We start from the raw sequence: 22,536 nt of genomic DNA, 5'->3' as shown, positions 1-22,536 counted from the left end.
GCCTCCCGACAGTATTTGCATAATAGAGAACATTTTAGCTACAAATGAAAAATTCTTTTTCAATTTCTATTCATCCTCATGTCCTGTCCGGATAGCTGAGTGGTTAGAGCGCAAGGCTGTCGTACGGAAGGTCACGGTTCAAATCTCACTGGTGGCAGTGGAATTTGTATCGTGATTTGCCGTCGGATACCAGTCGACTCAGCTGTGAATGAGTACCTGAGTCAAATCAGGGTAATAATCTCGGGCGAGCGCAATGCTGACCACATTGCCTCCTAGTGTACCGTTACGGTTTTGAATGAAGTGCTCTAACACACTTCAAGGCCCTGATCCAATATGGATTGTTGTGCCAACGATTATTATTTTCCGAGTTATTATTATTATTATTCATCCTCAGAATATTAGCTAACAGATTACTCCACATTTCAACTATGACATCTAAATTATTATAATTTCTCGTCCGAAAGTCATAGTTCAACCAGAAACATCTGAAACTATTCACACTTATTCAAAGACTCCTCTAGCCTGTTCCAGGCTCACCTTCATAACAATTCGGTCTTAATTATTCCCCCAAGTGACTTCTAATTTTACAACAGAAACACCCCTGGCCTTTCTTTGTGCATCGTGAGGTAATACAGAGGTTTATCTGTAGAACAATAAATTTCTTTCTAAATAAAAGTGACACAGCCACGCATTAAAATTTACGAGCATTTTGTGCTCTCGTCAAAATCCTGCTACGTGACGATGCAGCCAGCGATAGTTTGACTTTGCGACCTTTTCCGGGCAATCCGAAAACTCTGCAGTTTCTCCAGTGCATGCCGGCTAACTACCACCTTCCTCAGATTTTCCGAATGCCGCACTATAGATACGTACCAAGTACACAATGTGCAATCTACAGTAACTACTGGCGGATACTAGTAGTTGCTCGTGTTCAAGTGAAGATCTCCTCAGATGCTGCTATTGTTACCGCCGCCGGAGTCTGCAGAGGTTTTTTTGGAGCCAAGGAAGACTTTCATTGATACTATTGTTGCGACTCCGGGGGGATTTGTAGTTTATAGTTTTGTGATATCTTGGCGCTTCTCAAGGTAGTGAGAGAGTATATGGTTTGGCAGATGCTTCTCCGGTCCAAGACTTACTTGGTTCGATGCTTTACCGTATCATCAGCATTCAAATGTTGGTAACGATCGTGTAAAGACGTTCTTTCTGGTGGTGATCATATAGTTTGGGATGAAGATCGCCTCGATCAAAGTTAGTATCTTGGCTGTGCAAGAAAAAAATTAATCTTAATATTTCGAACGAATTTGTTGATTTCGCTGATGTATCTGAGATATCTAGTGGTTGTTCGATTGCGACTTTTGATTTCGTTTCGAATGTTAATTTTGTGATTTTCTACGTGCCTAGATTGGAACTGATTTTCTTTGAAGCACAGTTGCTGGATCTTTCATCTTTTTTCCATCATGGATTTACTTTCGATTTTTTTCTAATAATTTTCAGTGACTTTTAAGAAATCGCGAATGTTTTTGTTAACGAATGCGTATTTCTGTGACAGTATCTTCAGATAATTTTTGGTTTTCGGTTAAATATTTTAATACTAATAGTGTTTTTGTGCTAAAATTTGCCAAAATTAATTGGAGAATCAAATTGTTTCTTTTAGGTATTTACAACGACTTTCGGTTAGTTTAGATACAATTCTCACCTCAGAAATTAAAAAGTGCATAAATTTATTCATTTTCTACGATCTTGCGGAGAAACAGTGATAACTTTAAACGTTATAAAAAATTTATCTGAATTTAAAAACTGGTGCATACAAAAAATTGGATTCATTTTAAAGGTGATCAACTCATCGGTTGTGTTCTTGGGATGCTTGAAAATAAAGGTGAGCATAAATTTAGAGCAACCACTCGTAGTTTTAGTGATATTTTTCGGTTCTCGGAGTGGTCTGAGACCCATTGGTAAAAGCAACATATGCGCATGGTTTCCTCAGTCTCCTTTTTTCCGAGCGTGAAGTATTTCTTTCGGAAGTTTCCTATACTGTGGTAGTCTAAGGTGGTATTGCATTTTGTCTGGCGTTGGCTTTTTATGCCTGCTGCTTTCCGACGCGATAGAGTCAAAAGTTTTGCATGGGTCTTTATCGCGGCTTAAGATTTTTCGTTGAAAGGAAGGAGAATTGAGAAATTCTCCTCGCATTTTCGTCTGCGAATTCTGAAAACAATGCCCACTAAAATGTGCCATAAACAAGCACAATTTCTGTTAAGTCCAATAGTGTTTGGTTAACGAGTAGATCGCCAGCTTTTGCAGTTGGTAGCATTCGGTGGATCACAGTTGAATCGCTGATTTTTAACTTTTCCATTCTGTTTGCTAATTTTGCTTCTTGGAAGCGTTGATGATTTGAATAATTTAGACTCGGTTAAGTCATCCAAATTTGTGGGCTAATGTTCCAAAGTCTGACTTTGGTTTCTATTAGATTGCTCGCAAGGTCGAGCTATTTGCGAAATGATCGCCTACGGCTCCAGCTAGTCGAATACTTTGATTAGTGTATATTTTGTGATAATGATTTGGATGCATCTGATCTGAAGATCTCCCAATCACGTTTCACAATTAACAGACCAAGTCGGTAGAAGAATCACTTGTATCCCCGTAGCATTGATCATCCGGGCGAAGCTGGTATTATCTGGTCAGTAAAAATCGAGTTCTCTCTGGTATAGTAGTTGGCAACCTTCGAAATCCAACATTCGGACATTTGAAAACCCGAAAAAAGATTATATTTTTCTAAACAAAACCGTATGCATCTGTTCCATACGCTCATCGATTACCATCAGTTGCCAATGAGAATATTTTTCACCAAATATGAAATATGAAATACAAATGAATCTATCTCATGGCTGTATTTAGATATTCTGCATTTATCCAACTGATCTTTTTATTGAAAAGTCTTGAATTATAAACTTTCTTGCATAATTCCCAAATCTATACTGCGCTTCATATCCGCTTTTTATTTCTAAGTCAAGGAGACAAAAATTAGCGCAAATGCTTACTAAATCTTCTAAAAGTAACAGAAATCTTTTAAAAGGAATCTTTTATCTTTACTTAGCTAATTTTAACTTGTATAGAAATGCAAGGTAATCCCCTCAAGAAATTTCACGAAACATGTGCAAAGGCAATTAATGCAATTAATTGTATTGAATTTTGGTGCATGGGAGGATTTCCACTTTTCCATGAGCAGAGTAATTTGGATATTGATATATTTGGGTAACTCTATATGAAGCATGAAAATTCCGCCAAAGAACCTTATTTCATTGGCGCAATAATCCTATCGGATCAGAGCCTTGAACTGTATTAGCGCACGTCACCGAGGAGGAGAGGGGGTCACTGGGAGAAAGGGACACTTTTAAGACCGAATAATCTATGTGCTATCCAGAAGAAATTTCCACTTTACTTTACTCAGTTTTCCCTACTGCCGATATTTCGAGGGTTACTTGTTTGTATTAATTTTTGAGTTTTGTGCCATTAACTTCCTCTCACTTGTCACTTTCTTCCATCTTTTACCCGTTTAAAGTCTTCCATTCAAAGTCGTTTAACGAGTTTCCCGGAACTTTTGGTTTCCTTTTTTCGTTTCACCTACTTTCCAACAATTAGTTGTCAACAGTCGCAGAAACACTGTGCGGATTCCATCATAGTTGGAGAACGGTTGCAAAGTTATAATGTCCTATGTTCATCGTTTCCAATTGACCAGTGCTATTAGATTTGGTCGGTTGGGGTTGACGGCATGTGGAGTATATACATAGCCGAAACCTCCCCTCTCCAATGTTTTTCACATAGCAACCGTGCCCTGTTAAATGGTCTTCCAAAGTTTTTTGATGTTCCCCCTCTCTTAAGGTGCAGTAAAAAATACCATCTTAGAGACCTTCACAAAGCGTTTCGATTGCCAGCAGAAATTCAAATTTCTGCATTGGCTATAAGAACCTTTTCAACTTACAGTAGACTCTCAGAGTAGACAATGGATTACTTCATGCCAAATGCGAACTCTGTTCCTGACACTGTCAGGCCAGTCCATGGGTAGGCTAGTCTGTCAACCCTATCATTACCAGCGATATTCAATTGTCCTGGTACTCATATCAGGAATTATTCATTGAGTCTCCCAAGTTTCAACCATCTGGCGGACTTATACTCATGCGGCCACGTACTGTCTCAGTAAACTTCTTGATAATTATTGCATCAAGGCCTCTGTTTCTTTGAGAATTCATTATCAAGGTGTCGATTTCGTTCCCAAAGCAGTAGTAAGGGGGGGGAACTCCCTATGACCGAACCCGGTCTGGCCAACATGTGAATTTATTTCATTTCAGCATGGGAAGCATCATCAACAACGGCGCAACAATCGGTATCCGGTCTAGGTCTGCCTTAATAAGGAACTCCAGACGTCCCGGTTTTGCGCCGAGGTCCACCAATTTGATATCCCTAAAAGCTGTCTGGCGTCCTGACCTACGCTATCGCTCCATCTTAGGCATGGTCTACCTCGTCTTCTTTTTCCACCATAGATATTGCCCTTATAGACTTTCCGGGCTGGATCATCCTCATCCATACGGATTAAGTGACCCACCCACCGTAACCTATTCAGCCAGATTTTATCCACAACCTGACAGTTGTGGTACCGCTTATAGATTTCGTCGTTATCTACGCTACGGAATCGTCCATCCTCATATAGGGGACCAAAAATTCTTCGGAGGATTCTCCTTTCGAACGTGGCCAAGAGATCGCAATTTTTCTTTCTAAGAAGAAGTCTCCGAGGAATACATGAGGACTGGCAAGATCATTGTCTTGTACAGTAAGAGCTTTAATCCTATGGTGAGACGGACGGAACAGTTTTTGTAAGTTGAAATAGCCTTCCGTTGGCTGCCAGTGCGCAGATTTCGTCGTCATAGCTATTATCGGTTGCGATTTTCGACCCTAGATAGGAGAAATTATCAATGGTCTCAAAGTTGTAGTCTCCTATCTTTATTCTTCCTGTTTGACCAGTGCTGTTTGATGTTGTTGGTTGGTTGGTTGGTTTTCGGTGCTGACGTTGCCACCATATATTTTGTCTTGCCTTCATTGATGTGCCGCCCAAGATCTCGCCGAGATCACCGCCTGCTCGATCTGGATGAAGGCAGTTTGTTCGTCCCAGGTTGTTCCAGTAGTTGGGTGGATTTAAAGAGGATCGTGTCCCTTGCATTTACCTCAGTGTCTTGGATCATCTTTTTCAGGGCCAGGTTAAAGAGGACGCATGATAGGGTATTCCTTTGTCGTGGACGTTGCTGTGGTTGAATGGTCTTGAGGGTGATCCTGCTGCTTTTATCTGGTCTCGCACATTGGTCAGGGTCAGCCTAGTCAGTCTTATCAATTTCGTCGGGATACCGAATTCTCTCATAGCAGTGTGCAGTTTTACCCTGGTTATGCTATCATGGGTGGCTTTAAAGTCAATAAAAAGATGGTGCAACTGATGTCCATATTCCAGCAGTTTTTTCATCGCTTGCCATAGAGAGAAAATCTGATCTGTGGCTGAATTGCCTGAAGTGAAGCCTCTTTGGTATGGGCCAATGATGTTCTGGGCTTATGGGGCTATCCGGCGTAGCAAGATAGCGGAGAATATTTTATAGATGGTACTCAGCAACGTGATACCTCTATAATTGCTGCACTGTGTGATATCTCCCTTTTTATGTAAGAGACAGATAATGCCTCTTTGCCAGTCGTCAGGCATTGATTCACTGGTCCCATACCTTGAGCAAAAGTTGATGAACCACTTGGTGTAATTGGTTGCCTCCATATTTAACCAATTCGGCTGTAATTTCATTGGTTCCTGGCGACTTATGGTTTTTAAGCCGATGAATTGTACGGCCTGTTTCGCCTATACTTGGTGGAAGGAGTGTATGTCCGTCGTCTTCAGTTGGCGCCGATGTTCTGGTTGTTCAGTAGTTCATCAAAGTACTCAACCTATCGCTCTAATATGCCCATTCTCTCAGAATTCAAATTTCCCTCTTTGTCACGACAGGATGCACATCGTGGTGCATAAGGTTTCATCCTGCTACCTTGTTCGTAAAACTTCCGCCTTCTGTGCCTAGTGCGGTTGCTCTCTGCACTTTTCTAGTTCACAGACTTGCTGGTTTTCCCAGGGTTCCTTTTTCCGTCTGAGAAGTCGCTTCTCCGCTCGACGGAGTTCATGATAAGTCTCTGCGCTTGTGGGCATTCTTTGAGAAGGCAACATTACTCGGTATGCAGCATTCTTCCGTTCCGTATCTAGCTTACATTCATCATGCATCGTGGTGTTGTAATTCGAGCTCGGAGCACCATGCCAACGAGATAGTGGTCCGGGTCTACGCTGGCCCCCCTGTATGTTCTGACATTCATCAAGGCTGAGAGGTGGCGGCGTTCAATCAGCACGTGGTCAATTTGGTTGAAAGTCATCCCGTCTGGATAGGTCCATGTATGTTTGTGAACCGCTTTCCACGCAAACCAGGTACATCCGACAAACATTTCGTGTGACACTGCTAACTGAATAATCTGTAGTCCGTTATCATTGGTATCCCTATGGTAGCTATGGGAGCCGACGTATTGCCTGAATACGGGCTCAGTCCCTACTTGACTGTTAAATCTTCAGGTATGATTTTGATATCATGATTGGGACAGGCTTCGAGGGTCGCTCAACTGACCTGCATTTAACTGACTCCGTAGATACAAACTCAGTTAAATGCTAATCTAATTTGCTGAAGTGACACTATTTTGTATGCCATGGACAAGATGAAAGGCTGTATGTGGCTGGCGCCAGCTGCGAGTTTGAATGCACTCTGGGAGGTGTACTTCAGGCAAATGGGTTGCCATTTTTTCAGCGTTTTCTGTGTGTCTCCCAATCTGTAAAAGTATTATAGATTACCCAGCTGTTGCCTATGTTTTTTGACAAAATTTCGTTTCAGCTTAGAGGTTGCTTTAGGTAAGTTACTCACCTTGTAGAAATCCGAGCTTTTTAAACCTGTTTATACCGATTCTATCCAGCACAGTTCGGCTGCTCTTGCTTTGCTTAACCAGCGCTTCAACATGGCGCCCTGCTTTCTTTTGAAATACTTAGTAGACAGTTCTCTCCTTTGAAATGGATCAGTTCGAGGTGTATCTGTGCTCATACCAAATCGATTCGCCTGTGATATGAGAGCGTGATATCGTTCGATACTCTTAACTCTCCGACACCAGCCGCCATGTCGGGAGACACTACAGTGATATCGATGATTTCTCGTCCAACTGTATCGGAAAAGTTGGTTATCACTCAAGATACAAGATACTTTGCTAATCTAAGTTGACTCATGTTGACGTTAGAAGTTTTCCAGCAGTTGCAATGGAATTTACATCACATCCCGTTTTTACCCCCACGAATTTACTCTTGGTATACTGAATAACTTTTATGAATGTATCACTGGGACTTTCGTCTTCGTTGTGGGGAAAAAAGTAGTTTATGATTGACTTCACCGTCACGTTGTCCCACCATCTCCAAACGGATTTTCCTCTATGTGTCGCCAGGGTGAGTCAAATTTCAGCTGCTGGTACAGCTGCTACCTATACTTCTCAAGTTCATAGACTAGTTCTTTTTCACAATATTTTCTTTCTTTTGTTTATCGCTTGTCAATTTGACAGAGTTCAGTATGCCAACTGGTCGTTATGTTTCAAGGGTTTCTGTAAACCAAACCCTAATGAAAATCGGTTCACTGCCTGTCTATCTGCCATGCGCAATTTTCTCAGAAACTATTATATCCATTGACACGAAATAAGGTAGAAAGGTTAGAACTATAAACCTGCACGCATGCAGTGAATTACATTATTACATGTTGAGTTTAAGGTAGGGTCACTATACATAAAAAACAAGGGTGAATGCAGCCATGTGGGGTATCAAAGGATATGTCTCGATTAGTTCTTCGGAACAGGTCTTATTTTTAAAATTGGTTGTAGAGGGGAGGAAAGCAAGGTTTAGAAAGGCGTCCATTATTGGAAGGACCCGTTTTCAGAAAGATGAAAAAAAAAAAATTGATAGTCCGTGCATAGTCATCTAGATTTCAAAATACCATGTGTTCCGCAAAAAAGTTTATAATAGTATATTTTCATATTTTTTATAAATTTACTGCGAACCCCCTCTAAATTCATTTTAGATCCATAATATAATGATATAGCTTCTAATATGGATCACCACGCTGGAGTTTGGTCGAAATCCTACTATTATTAACAAAGTTGTTGTAAGTCGGAATTTCCTCTTTCACCCCAAATTATTGCTTCCTAAGTCATAAATTCAGTCAGTTTCACATCGAATGAAATGCCGGGCATATTCCACGCATCTATACTACGAGATATGTACATATAATTGAAACCATCTTGAACCCGCAACTTCAGAGCAGAAACCTGCTCTTCATTGATCAAGCGTTCCAGGTATTCTTTTAACCTCCAATTGTCGTACTCATGATAGGCATTATTGTTCAGGATCTTAGTTATCATCCTACCTTCCACCAGATGGGTGGTAACCTGCCGCAGGAATACTATCAGGCTTGTTGGCTTTACTGCTTTTGAGGGCATTGAAAGGAGAAATGTTTTTCCTCCATCTCCATCTCCATCTCCATGCTACGGTTACTCCTAAGAGGTGGAACTTCAACTGATGTGATACGCTTAAAAACCATGGTGAAGTGTTCCTACAAACTCTTCAGCTGCTAGTCATGGTGGATGAATCGGCGACCGTTAACATCCTGTAGCGAAATCATTACTTTTTGGGATAGCTTCTGCTTTCCTGACCAGCAAACTATGCTGCACTTTCCGAGATATATCACGATATGGGAGCTCAAGTCCATTACGCTCACCACCAGCCACAGCGATCAATTTAGCCTCCAATATCTTACATTCATCAACCCGCTTCCAGGGCTCCGCCCTCTGAGAGGTCGTGTGATGGCTGAACCTTTGTCGGTTGACGAACTTGCTGTGCAAAAACTATAGGATTTGCTGCTGTTTTAAAGGGAGACCAACATTTTCATCGGATATAATAAGATTTTGGGTCATGGTTTTACAAATTTACTCTCGCCAGTTACGTAAAGATAGAGTTCCTAAAACAGACAAAATACGTTGTGATAGGACCTCCAAAGGACAAATGGCATCAGGGGCGAACTTCTACTGAAACGTCCGTTAACAGTCCAGAAAACTATGCCACAGTACCAGGAAGATGACGTGTAACTAAAAGAGTAAACAGCAGTGAATAGGTTTCCCATTAATAAACAGCGGCTCGCAAACCTAAACATTTCTATCCCATGAATACCTACAGTTTTGGAGTTCGAGAACAACGCAGCACTGAACATTTGAGAAGTTGTGTAGATATGCTATCTTAGATACTACCCTGTATGGTCCGTAGTGAGTTGAACTGTCCAAGCCTTGTCTCTAGATTGTTTAAATTAGGAACACTGTGATGCTCTCACGCTGAGCTAGCCGAGCTCAAAGCAAAATAAAAAGTATAATGCAAAACCTTTTCCTCCTTGATTCTCATGCGAATACTATTATATACGTAGACGAAGTTGAAGTATTGTGGACCAAAAGGTGTAGTAAAAAGCGACTTCCTTTTAACCTCCAGTTATACTTACCAATAGTCACTTTTTTCCTCTTCACAAAGGTGAAATAACAATTCCATATATTCAATTCGTTAAAAATGTGTTCACTTTAATGTCTTCCTACAATATTGAATTTTAGGGCAGCATTGAACAGTTTCTTTTATTTGCCTTTCTCTTTGAAGTTCCGGATCTAGGTTATTATCCGGTCTGCCATAATCTAGGGATTATTTACATTACTCGGATGTGGTAACACATGATTCAAGGGGGCGGTGCATGATGAGTTGATGTAAATGTACCATTGTGCATTTTTTCAGATTTTTTTGGTTGGATAGGTTTTGAGAATGGGGCCTGTTTCACTTTTTAGGGCACACATTTTGAGTCCTCACTCCACTATTTTTCACCCAATATCAAAAATGAGAAGAGTTTCTAAAAGACCAGTTTCGAAAAGTACCAATCGGTCGATGACTATATTTGATGAACAAATATGCACCTCCTTCGCATATATGAGAAGCCCCCCTTAATCCCAGCACAAAATGATGCCACTCACTCCAAGTAAATGGACATACAGACCAAAAGCTCTGGGCCATCTGGGTTTGACAAATAGATTGTGATAGAGATTGGGTGCATACAGGTATCGAGTTCAATGCGGCGTTGGATAAACTCTTTTCTTTCAAGAGTGAATAGATGTGTTTTGAATATTGTTGGAAATTACCATCTCTCCAATGATGAACAGAAACCTTCGGTATACTCCAATCATATCGGCAGGTATTAAAAGAGGTTTCAGCGAAGGACGGTTCTTCCAAAACTAAAGAGAATTTTTCAAAAACCTCACCAACTTAGGCCGGAAAAGTAACCTCGACTTGCATTGGGTAGAATACTTCTGAAGATGTGTTCCGAGCCAACCCAGTTGAAGCAATTTAGAAGCAGCGTAGCTCCCACACCTCATGCGGCCTTTCCCGAAATGACCATGCGTGATATAATTAAAGTTGATGTTGAAGCAGCCAGGAATTGGTAGTATTCGGGACACCTGGTTATAGAGGTTCTAGAGGGTATTGGCAAATCATTTTAATCCAAAGTGATAACTTATCTCATCCCCACGGAACAGTGTGTCTCTTGCCTTTCAAAATGTCGACCAATTCATTGTCTTCCCATCATTTACTAGCTATTCACTTTGGCTGTCTGTACACTTTGATGTTCATAAATTGAAAGCTAAGGAGTAGAAAGAATTCGTAAAAGGCTCCCGAAGATGTAAAAACAGCTTATAATGTTTGGGGAAAATACAGGATGAAGGATATAGCCGGAATAACATCAAAATTGCGGGTATGGATTCAGACGACGTCTCCAAATATCTCGTTATATTGCAAGCAACAACATCTACTATAGCAATAATTAAATCTAAGTTAATGATATCATTCGTTGGCAAAATAATCCAATTGATTCAGGACCTTGTAGTGTGGTAGAGCACTTCATTCAAGACCGTAACGGTGCAGTACAGGATTACTATATCCTAAAGGAGTCAATGTGGTCAACATTCCACTCGCTCGAGATTATTACCCTGGTTTGACTCAGGTACTCATTCACCGCTGAGTCGACTGGTATCCGACATCAAATCACGATTCAAATCTCATTGCCACCAGTGAGATTTGACCCGCGACCTTCCATACGACAGCCTTGTGTTTTAACCACTCACCTATAGGGACACTCTCTAAGTTGCTGGGGGAATTCGAACCGCGTCTGGATCTTGACCTGAAAACTGATCTATTCGAGAAAAATAAAATCATGGCAGGCACCTTCGCTATTCCCGTCCTTCATAATACATTCGGTGTGATACAGTGGAGTAACAGTGATGTAGAATCTGTCAATAGACGGGTTAGGATAGTTCTTGCAAACAACAACATACACAATAGTGCTGCCGAAAAATTGACGATCTCCATCCCACGTCATCGAGGAGGAATGGGGGGTATTTGATTTTTCTATGAGTAACAACCCTTTAGCCAGTTGCATTAGGCTACTGTCATGGCAGCTAATAAACGCTCAACCACCAACTTCAGTGGTGAGTTATGCAGCTGTGAAGAGGAGCTAAATGGTCTTCACATAACATGGGATCACGCTATTGCTAATGAGCACAGTGTTAATCACAATATACCCGATCTAGTTCTGCTTCTCAAGGAAGAAGGAGCGTATTTCATAATCGATGTATCCTTATTGTTGGACCGGAACACTGTTAAGGCAAAAAATGCCGAATGTCGCCAAGGGACGGACAATATGAAGCAGACATGGGGACTGCAAAGAATCGAAGTCCGAGTCGTAATTTCAGCAACGGGATTAGTTTCGCAAAATTATCATAAGGCGCTCGATCTAAGAGCCGGACTATGCATGGAGATGCAAAACGCAGCCATCCTTGTAATCTGCGCTGTAGTGCGGAGAGTCCTTTTGGGAACAGTCTGACCTAGTAAGCCTAGCCTGTTTTTCATTTATGATCAATATGACCCTTTAATTTGGAACCACCGCGCTATTGTTAGAAGTGTGTGCGACAATCGGGGATGCAGCAATATACTTTTGCATGGTGGCACACATTTTTTGTTAAAGCGTATCATCATTTTGGTGCCGGCGTTTGGATTTTGCTTTGAGTTCATCCTTAAGTTGGTCGCCCCTCGGTCCGGTTGGACGGAAAGAAGGTTCGTGGGTTTTTTGGCTATACATAGTTGCCCTGCACTGCTATGTTCAGCACACTGCATTACTCCAGCATGGTGAAGCATCATATCAACTTATTGGAGGTGCTTAAGGAAACACATTAAATGGATTGAACTCAACCATTGTTCATTAGCGATTTTACCTCGATGTACCACGTGCCATATATTTGGAGTCTACTACTGATCAGTTTTATTGTAGAAGAACAGAATTGTAAATATCCCAAACTGCTTTCATATGCTGCGGACACTGGATCGTTTTTTCTACAGTTTCAAACTTTTCTCAAATGGCTCCCTTTTTTGTAGTTCATCGCAATCGATATAGTATTCTGTGCTTGGTTCTCAAATTTCACCACTCGAAGCGTTTTCGTGAATTGAAGGTTTAGAGATTTCTTTAACAGTCGACTTGATCGCTTCATTAGGTTTGATGAAATATATATATCGTTGCGTCTCACCGTAGAACCTGAGTAGCGCAGAACATTGAATGAAGAATAAACGCTTCCTGGAAAGCTGTGGGGAGAGCTGAAGCACTAATTAAGGCGCTCTACCTCGCATAGGCGTTGATGGCAACCATATATAATATATGTGCAATACATAGGCCGATTGGGTAGCTCACCAGTCTAGTCTAGTTGATTGCTAATTTTAGAGATAGAGGATGTCAATGAAAACTCCTTTTCTCCGGAGTCCCGCGTGGCCTATATGATCTTGTAGCGTTAACTATACATTAGGTATCGTCTTTGAAACCGTTGTAAATAAAAACCGATTACTTCTAAACGCACATAACTGGATCAAAATCTCCTTCAATCCAAGAAGCTTTTACAACATATACGCATGGATCATCGAGTTCTCTTGTATTACATTCTAAAATACTTAACCTACTGCCGGTCTCATCATCCATTCATATAACTACGCAGCAAAACATACCAGCTCATGCAAGTTATGCAATTCTCGGCATATCATGAGGCCATAGTTGTGCGAAGTTCGAAGTTGCACTTTATCTTTTTTCGCCAATCGTTCTCCTCATGTGCTCGCCAGTTCAAGATGGTACAAAAAGGCCCAACAACATACTCGGGTCTCATTTAGACTTGTTTAAATGCTCACCACTCAAGTTATCGCGTTTACCCACTTCAGGTACTAGATTTCCTTTGCGGCCTTTAACATTATTTTTTACCATCTTTTTTCCACGTCAACTAGTCTAAATTGTAGGCAAGATGAAAGATGCATCTACGGTAGCATCAGAAGATAGAAACAAAAAAGAGATTGGTCAATCGTTTTAATATTGGGTGATTAAACTCTAAGAAAACTTGACAGAAGACGAAAAAATTGTGATTATTATGACTTAACAGGTAGAAGATAGTTACGAATACTTGACGGAGTTTACAACTTTCACGCAAAAAGTCGTGGCAGTAATTAGGCGACTGAAGAATGTTGAGGAGTGTACAACCCTTGAGGAAAATTATGAACACGCCAGTGGGATATTTTCGCGTTAAAATACTCTTGAAGGTCGATATAACTGTTCAATGATGATAGTAGAAATATAATAAATGTTCCATGTTGGGAATATCTTTTTTTGGTGTTTCTCACCTTGGATTGGTTTGGATTAGCTACTTTCTTTTTAAAAATGAGTTTCATTCAAAACGATAGGATCGCGGTGGAAAGGAAAATAACATTCCAAGTGGCATATTTAATTTGAAGAGGAGCTAGTTTCAAAAGCGGAGAAATTTCCTTCAAAGCTCCGCTGAAAACAGGTTGCAAAAAGACTAAATTCCACTCCCTATTGATCCAATATAGTTGGGTCCTTGTTTGAAATTGAAGGGCCTAGTATGCCTATTGACTGTTAAATCCTGACAAAATTGTATGTTCCAAAACTCATAATGCAATAGCATCGCTTATCATTTTACTCTACTTAATTTATGAGGTCCATTATGCATGCATGAGCCAACCACCTACCATTACACATGACTAAATCCTCTGCACGAGAGTCATTTTAAAATTCGGTTTTCTCATCGATGCGCCATTAACTGCGTTGCTGATTCCAACTTTTTATATCTTTTTTATGTGGTAAAGCCTTTAAGACATTTCTCCGGTCAAATTGGTGGCGCAACTGAACAACAAAATCTGTTTACATGCAAAAAATTGTAGATATTTACATATGAACCTGAATTAGTTCGATTAAAAACTCAACATTGTTAGCAGACATTTTTTACCTTATTAGAAGCTGACTATTATTCAAGCAGATGCCAGATTCATGGGCTAATCATTTAAATCTTTAGATAAAGGTCTGGTACAATTTTGATCGGGATGAGAGGTTTTGAGATGGGCGTTCAGACGCACGAAACTCCGCAAATACCTGAAAACATTGTTATCATCACGCAGTGAAAGTACTACAGAAATATGCGAATAAATCTGAATATTAATGTGATTAGAAAATAAGTGGCTCCGGATATAAGATGAAACCCATTTTATGAGCTATTAAAGTTACGCAAAAATCATGAATCACATAACATTCAATTTATGTGTGAAAATTTGGTGCGGTTTTTGAAAAGAGTTTGGTTTGGTTGTTTTCTTCCGTGTTATTTTCAATGAACTTGGATTTGAATAGATATAATTAAATAGAGGAGAATCGCACTTGCAACTGCTTCTTTTTCGTAGAAAAGACTTCACCTTCTTTTCAGCAGTTGTCCTGTTCAGAAGCGCGGTCGGCTCGTCTTGATCGATTTCGCGATTTTTCTCTACCACAGGCCTGACCTGGATGCAGTCGATTCACCATCTAGCGTGTCAACCATCGAAGACAACTCTCTCGGAATTTTTTCATGATCAGCGCAACCCTGTACCGGTCGCGGATATCCTCATTTCGAATGTGAGTGTGTGTTTTGGCAGTAATCCATCGCAACAACTTCGTCTCCATTGCCGCGTGGTACCGTTCATTATCTTTTATAGTTGGTCAATTCCTAGAACCATAATGGTTCTCAGGACGGACGACATTTATTTAGTTTCCACGTTGTCAAACGGTACTTCATCCAAGTTAAGCTAATACTTGCAGCAATTTCATAATTCACAGTTCTTCATTGGCTGATAGCATTGACCGGAGGTATTTAAATCGCTCAGTTTTGGGCAGGTAATTGCAACTGATAGTAATAGTGCCTGTTTCATGGGAATCGGTCGTCAAAAATTCAGTTTCAATCAGATTCAATCTGAAACTGTTTTAATGAGGCGATCATTCCATTTTTGGACAGGTTGCAGGAGATAATCTTTGCCATTATACGCTAGGAAAACTTCATCTGCATAAAGCATTGTATAAGACGCTGGACGTTGGGTGTCCCATGTGGTGGTGTCCATAACAAGAAGAAGAAGTGATGGGAGGGCGCTTCTACTAGATGAATTCGTGTGGCGCACGACCGAATGATTTCTTTAGATCCAAATGTTTCTCCATGAGCAACCACGCAGTGTGAATTGCGTCAGCAGTTCCGTAATTCTTGACAAGTCCAACTTGATTCATGATTAATTTAACGATGTTGCGAATATGGTTGTCAAAAATGCGTTCCATGCGTTCATGGCATGGGATGCACATTACCATCCGACTCTGCTGGACTACCTTTCTTTTTCCATACTGGACTTTGGTAATTTCTTCCTAGTCAGATACTGTTTTACCTTCCTCAATAAACCAATTGAAGAAATCATTGAGGCACAGTGTTGGATTCCAACTCTTTCCAGAGCCCAGATGTTGAAATATTTTGCAAACCTTGTGAAGGGACTGATTACTCCTATTGAGCACCATATCCCCAAGGTGCCGAGAATATCCTTTCAAGTAATGCAAAATTGTTTTCTTTCCTGGATATACTCATTTTGCCAGAAAACCTCACAATTGAAGGCTTCACGTCACTTGAAGAAAACTATGCACATTCGGAAGCCCGAAGGAAATTTTCTAGAAATCTACTTTTAGTGAGGCCACTCAATTTCTCGTTCAAAAAAATCAAACTTTTAGTTGCGTGCCTTTTAAGTATCATTAAATTCCTTCAATTGTAATCGTTGGCTACTTTCATTAGGATGTTTCTCCTTTTGCTTTCCTTCTTGAATTTTTATCTTATTCGGTAATTCGGGTTGATTCGCCTAAATTGAGTTCTCTTCTTAATTTGCATGATACCTGCCGGTTTTCATTGTTTAACATTATATAACATTATATAACCGCAATTTTGGAATCGAATTTCCGGCCAAAATAGGGACATTCGCCCAAAGGGGAATTTGGAGATGCAATTGGCGTAAATTAACTAACGTGCTCTGCGTTTAAACTCAAAATATTAAATTGATGGCGCATCAATCTTATTTGAATCTAGGCAGTATATGCCAATATGATCAGCAGTTAAACTTAATTTTTTTTAAATCTAGCTGAATAGCCTTAGGGCCTTCGAAATAAATTGTTTCCGAAAAATTTATACACATTTAAAAACCAACCCGTTTTTTCTCTGATTCGAATCGTTTCAGCCTCTTCCAGGACTTCAAAAGATGACCCTGCTTCTACTACTCTGAACCATATAGTTTCATAATGATCCATCAGTCATAACATAACGTACACAGCAATAGAATTGTAACATATGACTGAAAATATCCCCTAAATGGGGGAAAGCGTGTCAAGAACATCTATCCATCACCTTTGCCGTTTCGTCAAAATGTGCTTCAACTCCCTCCAGGGTTTCCCGAAAATTATCGTCCTTTCTTAGGGTGTAAAGTATCCACTGCCACTTCCGTTTCATAATCAACAAGTTCATCTTTACCATTTGTGTTGAAACTAAGTGGTTCTGAGTACACCATTGGGGATCATGCTAATTTTGAGGGGCTACTTACTCCTTCCGGACAGCTGAGTGATTAGAGCACAAGGCTGTCGTACGGAAGGTCGTGGTTTAAATATCAGTGGTGGCAGTGAGATTTGTAGCGTGATTTGACGTCCCATACCAGTCGACTCAAGTGTAAATGAATACCTGAGTCAAATCGGGATAATAATCTCAAGCGAGCGTAATGCTGACCACATTTCCTTCTACAGCGCTACGGTCTTGAATGAACTGCTCTAACACACTTCAAGGCCCTGATCAAGTATGGATTATTACTTACTCCTCCTGTCTAGTGCACGGACCACTCTTTTTGGACGAACACCCGATTTTTCAAGTTTTAAGTGTTTGCTGAAGGTTTCGTCCGCCAGAGCAGAAGCTAACTCATAGGACGTTGCTTCACTCGTGCCTTAGAGTAGTAGATGATGGACTTAGGACCATTCAATTTCTAAATAAAAATACTATTATTATTTCGGTTTGGACCAGCCAAAGTTTCAAACCAGCGGTTTTCTGTCGTTATAATCAATAACCAAGTAGAATTTTTTTAAGTTTATATTCTCGGAGCCAATAAGGAGGAAGTGTCTGATGAGTGAGTTGAACCGTGACAAATACTTTTTTTTTTATTTTAACATTTTGTTCCGCTAAAACACCTCAATGATACAAAGACAACTTGGCTAGGAGCCTTTAAATCACAGTGGTAGTCACTTTTCATGTGCTGTTTCTATACAACAGTACAATGCTTCCGGTGACATCGAGCGGCAGAAGCAACGCTTCCTAGAAAGGCATTTTGATCAACGCCCTCGCGCGATGATCCGTCAGAATGAGAGTTTTATTTCTTTTTTGGTATTTACCTTTACTCTCCTTTTCGAAATCCGGAGCCATTTACCCAAGCTCTATGACCCAGTAGAGAGTAAACAGATGTCATCAGCTTAGTCGAAGCATTTGGTGAGAGACAAGAGGGGATAATATCAATGACAGAAACCAACCGCCATGGATTCTGCTTTCGCACGTCAATGTGCTTCTGATACTAACTGCCTGCTCTCTATCGATCAAGTTTTCGAGTCTTTTTTGTACGTTTCAGAATAATTTTATCTACGGTATTTGCGGCTGCAGTGAAGACGCAAATATCCTTCCAACTGTCGCACGCAAGACGGGTGCCCTTTTTCATCATCCTCTTTTGCGACTCACTAAGAAAGATCTTAGGATCCCAAACTTTGGGGAAGAGTGGAGCTCTTATGAAACTGCATGGGCTGCAAGAAATAGTTCCATGATGAGACCATCATATTCAATGACCTTTGCCGCGGGAGTGCCGCCAAGATTATTTCACTTTGTTTGGAGAAGCAGTCGCTACCGGTGACGGTGACTAGCCATTTCATCCACAAGAGGGGAAACTTCAGTAGATATTGTATGGTTGAACTGTGGTCAGATGTTGCCATTCACTTCTTAAGCTGGTCATTATTGTGGATGAGGAGATTTCCTTACCATGTCATCAAAAGGCTTGCAACCACTGTAAGTCCCTCCGTGAAGCAAATATACAGTACCGAAATCATGGCAGCTTCTATTTGCTTAATTCTCACCAGTGCAATAATAAATCCCTTTTCTCCCGGCGCCCGCTAACGTTCCGAGATTTTCCGGCGTAAGAGAAGCCGAAGCGCATCACCTTCGCCTCCAATTGTAGCAGCAATCAGAATTTTTAGTTCCCTAGGCTCCTCGTTCTGCTTCCGAGTTTCAGCAATCAGCCATGTCTCGTGTGTATGTGTGTGTGTGTATGGTGGGGGAGAAGCTACAGCTTCTGAGCCATGTCTCGTAATATTAACAACGCTTGTCTTATGTTCTAAAAAATGGCGAACAGAATGCGGAGGTATAATCCATAAAGAAATCTTGTTTATTTAATGTTTGTCTGTTCCTAAGAATCGATTAACGCCCACTAAAAATAGAGATGTCATATGATCTTAGACAATTTTGGCTCCTTTTTATAATATTTTGAAACAGTTTATGGGAAGATTATAGTTCATTATAATTTCTGTTGTATATTAGGCTTCTGCGCCCTCTTGAAGGTCTTAAGAGAGTCAACATTTAATTAAAATCGGTTCACTGTCTTTCTGGCTGCATATCTGTCCATCTGTCTAACACACTTTTCTCAGGAACTGTTATATTGACTGGCAATTTTAGAACAGTGAACCCTGACACCCGCAATTATTGACACCGTTCTACGTTGGTTAGGGGGAGAAGTTAAAAAGAGGTGCCTAAAATGATGGGGCCATTTTCAACAATTACGAAAAATCTGAAAACAAAATCACAGTGATAGAGGCTTCAAAATTCAGCAGTTGGAGCCATTAGAATAGAGCTAACCGCTTTACGTAAATACCTCGAATCAGTGCTACCAACCAATAGTGAATTGAGTCAAAAGATAACCCCATGAATCATTACGACCAGGATTAATTGGTCAAACGAACGGAACGGATTAAGTCAAAAATCTAGCCCAGGTTGTTTCCAGCAGGTGTTAGTATTAACATCAGCAGCAAAGCGACTAGGAGAAGGGGGAGGGGAGGTTAATTTATGGTGAATTGCTGATAATTGCTGATGATTCCATTGTTGCTCATCGCGGACATGTTCTGTAGCATTAGTGGCCTCAGCATCCGAATTATGAGCAAGGCAGAATCCTACAAGTGCCTAGGAGCTGCCTAAGAAACCCATGCTCGAGTAGGCGATTTGAAGAATACTCTGCTACCGAAATTTATTCGTTATAGCCGTGGACGGAGACCGATCTGGAAAACGTCCAGCGGTGGATACGGAGACAGGGCGTGTTTGCCGTTGCGGTACAATACGATAGTTCCACTTATATGGATTTATTAGGACTGGCAAATTTCGGTTGATTGTCATTTTCCGCACAATAGGCCTGACATTCTGTTGGTTGACATGACAAGTCGTTCTGCGTATATATATCATTGATATTGCTTCCCCTCACAATACCAACGTTGAAAGGAATTACGTTAAAAAGAAGGTAACCTATGCGTCATTAACTCGGGAAATAAAAAAAAATTGACATCCCAACAGGATGGTTTTAGTTTCCATTATTTTTTCGACTGCAGATATTGTAACTTGTTTTCTCATGGTCTCCCTAAATATCCTAGGACTTCGCATAGTCTGTATAAAACCATGCAGAATTACGCAAACAACGCCTCTATATCTCTTTCAAATAGGTATGATAATCCAAGTGTAACTGAAAGACCTTTAGTGCTAGCGTTAGGTAAAATCCGACATCGGCAGAGGTAACTTGGAAATAATTATAATAACAGTCCATCCTAAAAGTACAAACAAAGTTACAATGAGTCAAAGTTGTCTCTTTCGTGTTTGTTGTAACCTAAGATATCTAAGATAGTTATGCGATGGTTGAGTTGATTGAGCGTCAGCCTCTCGATTTTGTTGTCTGAATTTCGATCGTCATTGATGTTTGTGTTCGTCTTTGTGATAATCTTGCTGCTGTAGGCTTATCAATTACATAGCATAAAGTCTGATGACGACGAAAACAAAGCACAATCTCAATAAAAAGTAAATGGAAATAAATCCAAAAGGAAGCAAAGTTGTGTGGATGCTCTATACTTCACAAAGGAGTGAACAGGAGACATATAAGGAATCGTATGTGGCATGTTAGAATTAGACTAAAGTGTACAGTCTGACGTACTAAATGCATGTGCACACAATGCGAGCGACGTACAAATAAAACAGTAGAGTAACCAAATATTATTGTTAAAGAATAAACTTTTCATACCTAGAGGGGTCACATCTTCCATCTCGACTTTTCAGTTATTTCAGAAGAGCTTTACAAAACCTTCAGATGGAGACGATATCGACATTGCGGTAATTTCAGGATTTACACAAAACTTTAGACTTCTGCTGTTTGTAATACGTAAAAACCAAAACAAGTCGGGAAACCGGAAGCTAAACGCTTCAGGTATGAAAGGTTTTGTGTATTTCTTTTATAAAGAGATTTAAGTGTGCATTTGTCCGTAAAATATGCATATATTATGTGAAAATATTCACTTTAAAGTGATATTGACATTCATAGTCTTGAATTTGCATAGAAGCGACAGCTTTGACCTAGTATAACTCTGCTCGTAATAGTGCTCTATGCTGTAGCCATTGCTGCAAAGTTTTGTGATTCTAGGGTGAACATAAGAGAGGTTTTCCTGCCAATTACTAAAAATTATAGTAATGTACTATTATTAATTTTATTTGAACAGGTATGGGTATGGAGGATATTTCGGACCCTAGGCACCATATAGTGGCAGCCCCCTAATTTTTTTCAGATTTTTCGGTTGAGTATTTTCTGAGAATGGGTTCGCTAAAAAAATGATCACTTTCAACCCCGCGCACTCCACACCTTTTCAACAAATGTCAAAACTAAGACCGGCTTCGAAAAGTACTAACCAAGACCTTTAATGTAATACCCTACATGACTATATTTGATGAAAAAAAATGTACACTCCCCTTTTGCATGTATGAGGACTCCTTTAAATTCGAGTTGAAAGGATGTAACTCGCTATATGCGTGAGCGTTCACAGTTCCCACCTTTCTACCAAATTTGGTGCCAATCGCTGCAACTGTCTCCGAGAAAAATGCGTATGGCGGACAGACAGACAGACTGACACACAGTGAACCGATTTTAATAAGGTTTTGTGTTTACCACAAAACCTTAAAAATTGGGCTGGGAGTAGGTTAACATTAAATGGCCTAAAACTTCTGCTCAAAATTGTTTCAGTAGATATAGCGTAAGCTCGGAGGGTAGAATTTTAGGGGGTAAATATTATAAAATTTATTTTCATGTCATTTCTCAGCTATTTGTTGCTTTACCGTCATCGATTGTTTAGATTTAAGATAACGAAATTTTGAATTAATTAAGAAATTCAGCAACTAAGGCTATTATTAAAAAATAAGAATAATTTTTGTATTTTATTTTCAGGTATGTTTATGGCTATTTGTATATTAAAAAGCGAGAAAGCAAACTATTAGATACTCTGAAATATTTGGTATGTATGTACGAGTATGTTCGGCAGATAGGTTGAAGTTTACTCAATAAGATCATCTGGCGATTTGAATAGGTATTTCCATAAGCTCCCGAAATATTTCGACTCGCTAATCCTTCAGCTCTAAAGCGGCATTAGTATGAAATTTCGATTAACAGATTACTGCTGTCCACCTCCAATTTAGAAATTGCTACTGCATTCCTTTGAAAAATCAATTTGTATCATCTGGGGCAATATTTATCAAACACAGCGGCAGTTCGCTGAGGTATGTGGTAAATCACAAAAACATTATCTTGATTGAATAATACCCGATTATGTCATCCTAATGATTTCTATCTCAATCTCAGTACGCATTTTCCGCCCAGAAAAAAAGCCATAGGTTTTCGTGGCCCGTGTAACTATCTTT

General features: G+C 40.1%; 1 protein-coding gene across 1 annotated transcript in view; it reads left to right on the top strand.

Annotated features, from left to right (window-relative positions):
• Nucleotides 1–1,135: 1,135 nt before the first annotated feature.
• The window catches only part of LOC119659189 (mucin-5AC), a 257,852-nt gene continuing 236,451 nt past the window's right edge, over nucleotides 1,136–22,536 (top strand). Inside the window, exons 1-2 of the mRNA XM_038067149.1 lie at nucleotides 1,136–1,245; nucleotides 1,652–1,873. Of these exons, the coding sequence (XP_037923077.1) occupies nucleotides 1,858–1,873 (16 nt within the window). The 5' untranslated portion in view covers nucleotides 1,136–1,245; nucleotides 1,652–1,857. The remainder of the gene's footprint in view (nucleotides 1,246–1,651; nucleotides 1,874–22,536) is intronic.

The sequence above is a fragment of the Hermetia illucens genome, chromosome 6, assembly GCF_905115235.1.
Source record: "Hermetia illucens chromosome 6, iHerIll2.2.curated.20191125, whole genome shotgun sequence".
Lineage (NCBI taxonomy): Eukaryota > Metazoa > Arthropoda > Insecta > Diptera > Stratiomyidae > Hermetia > Hermetia illucens.
This window is presented reverse-complemented; position numbering and strand designations above follow the sequence as displayed.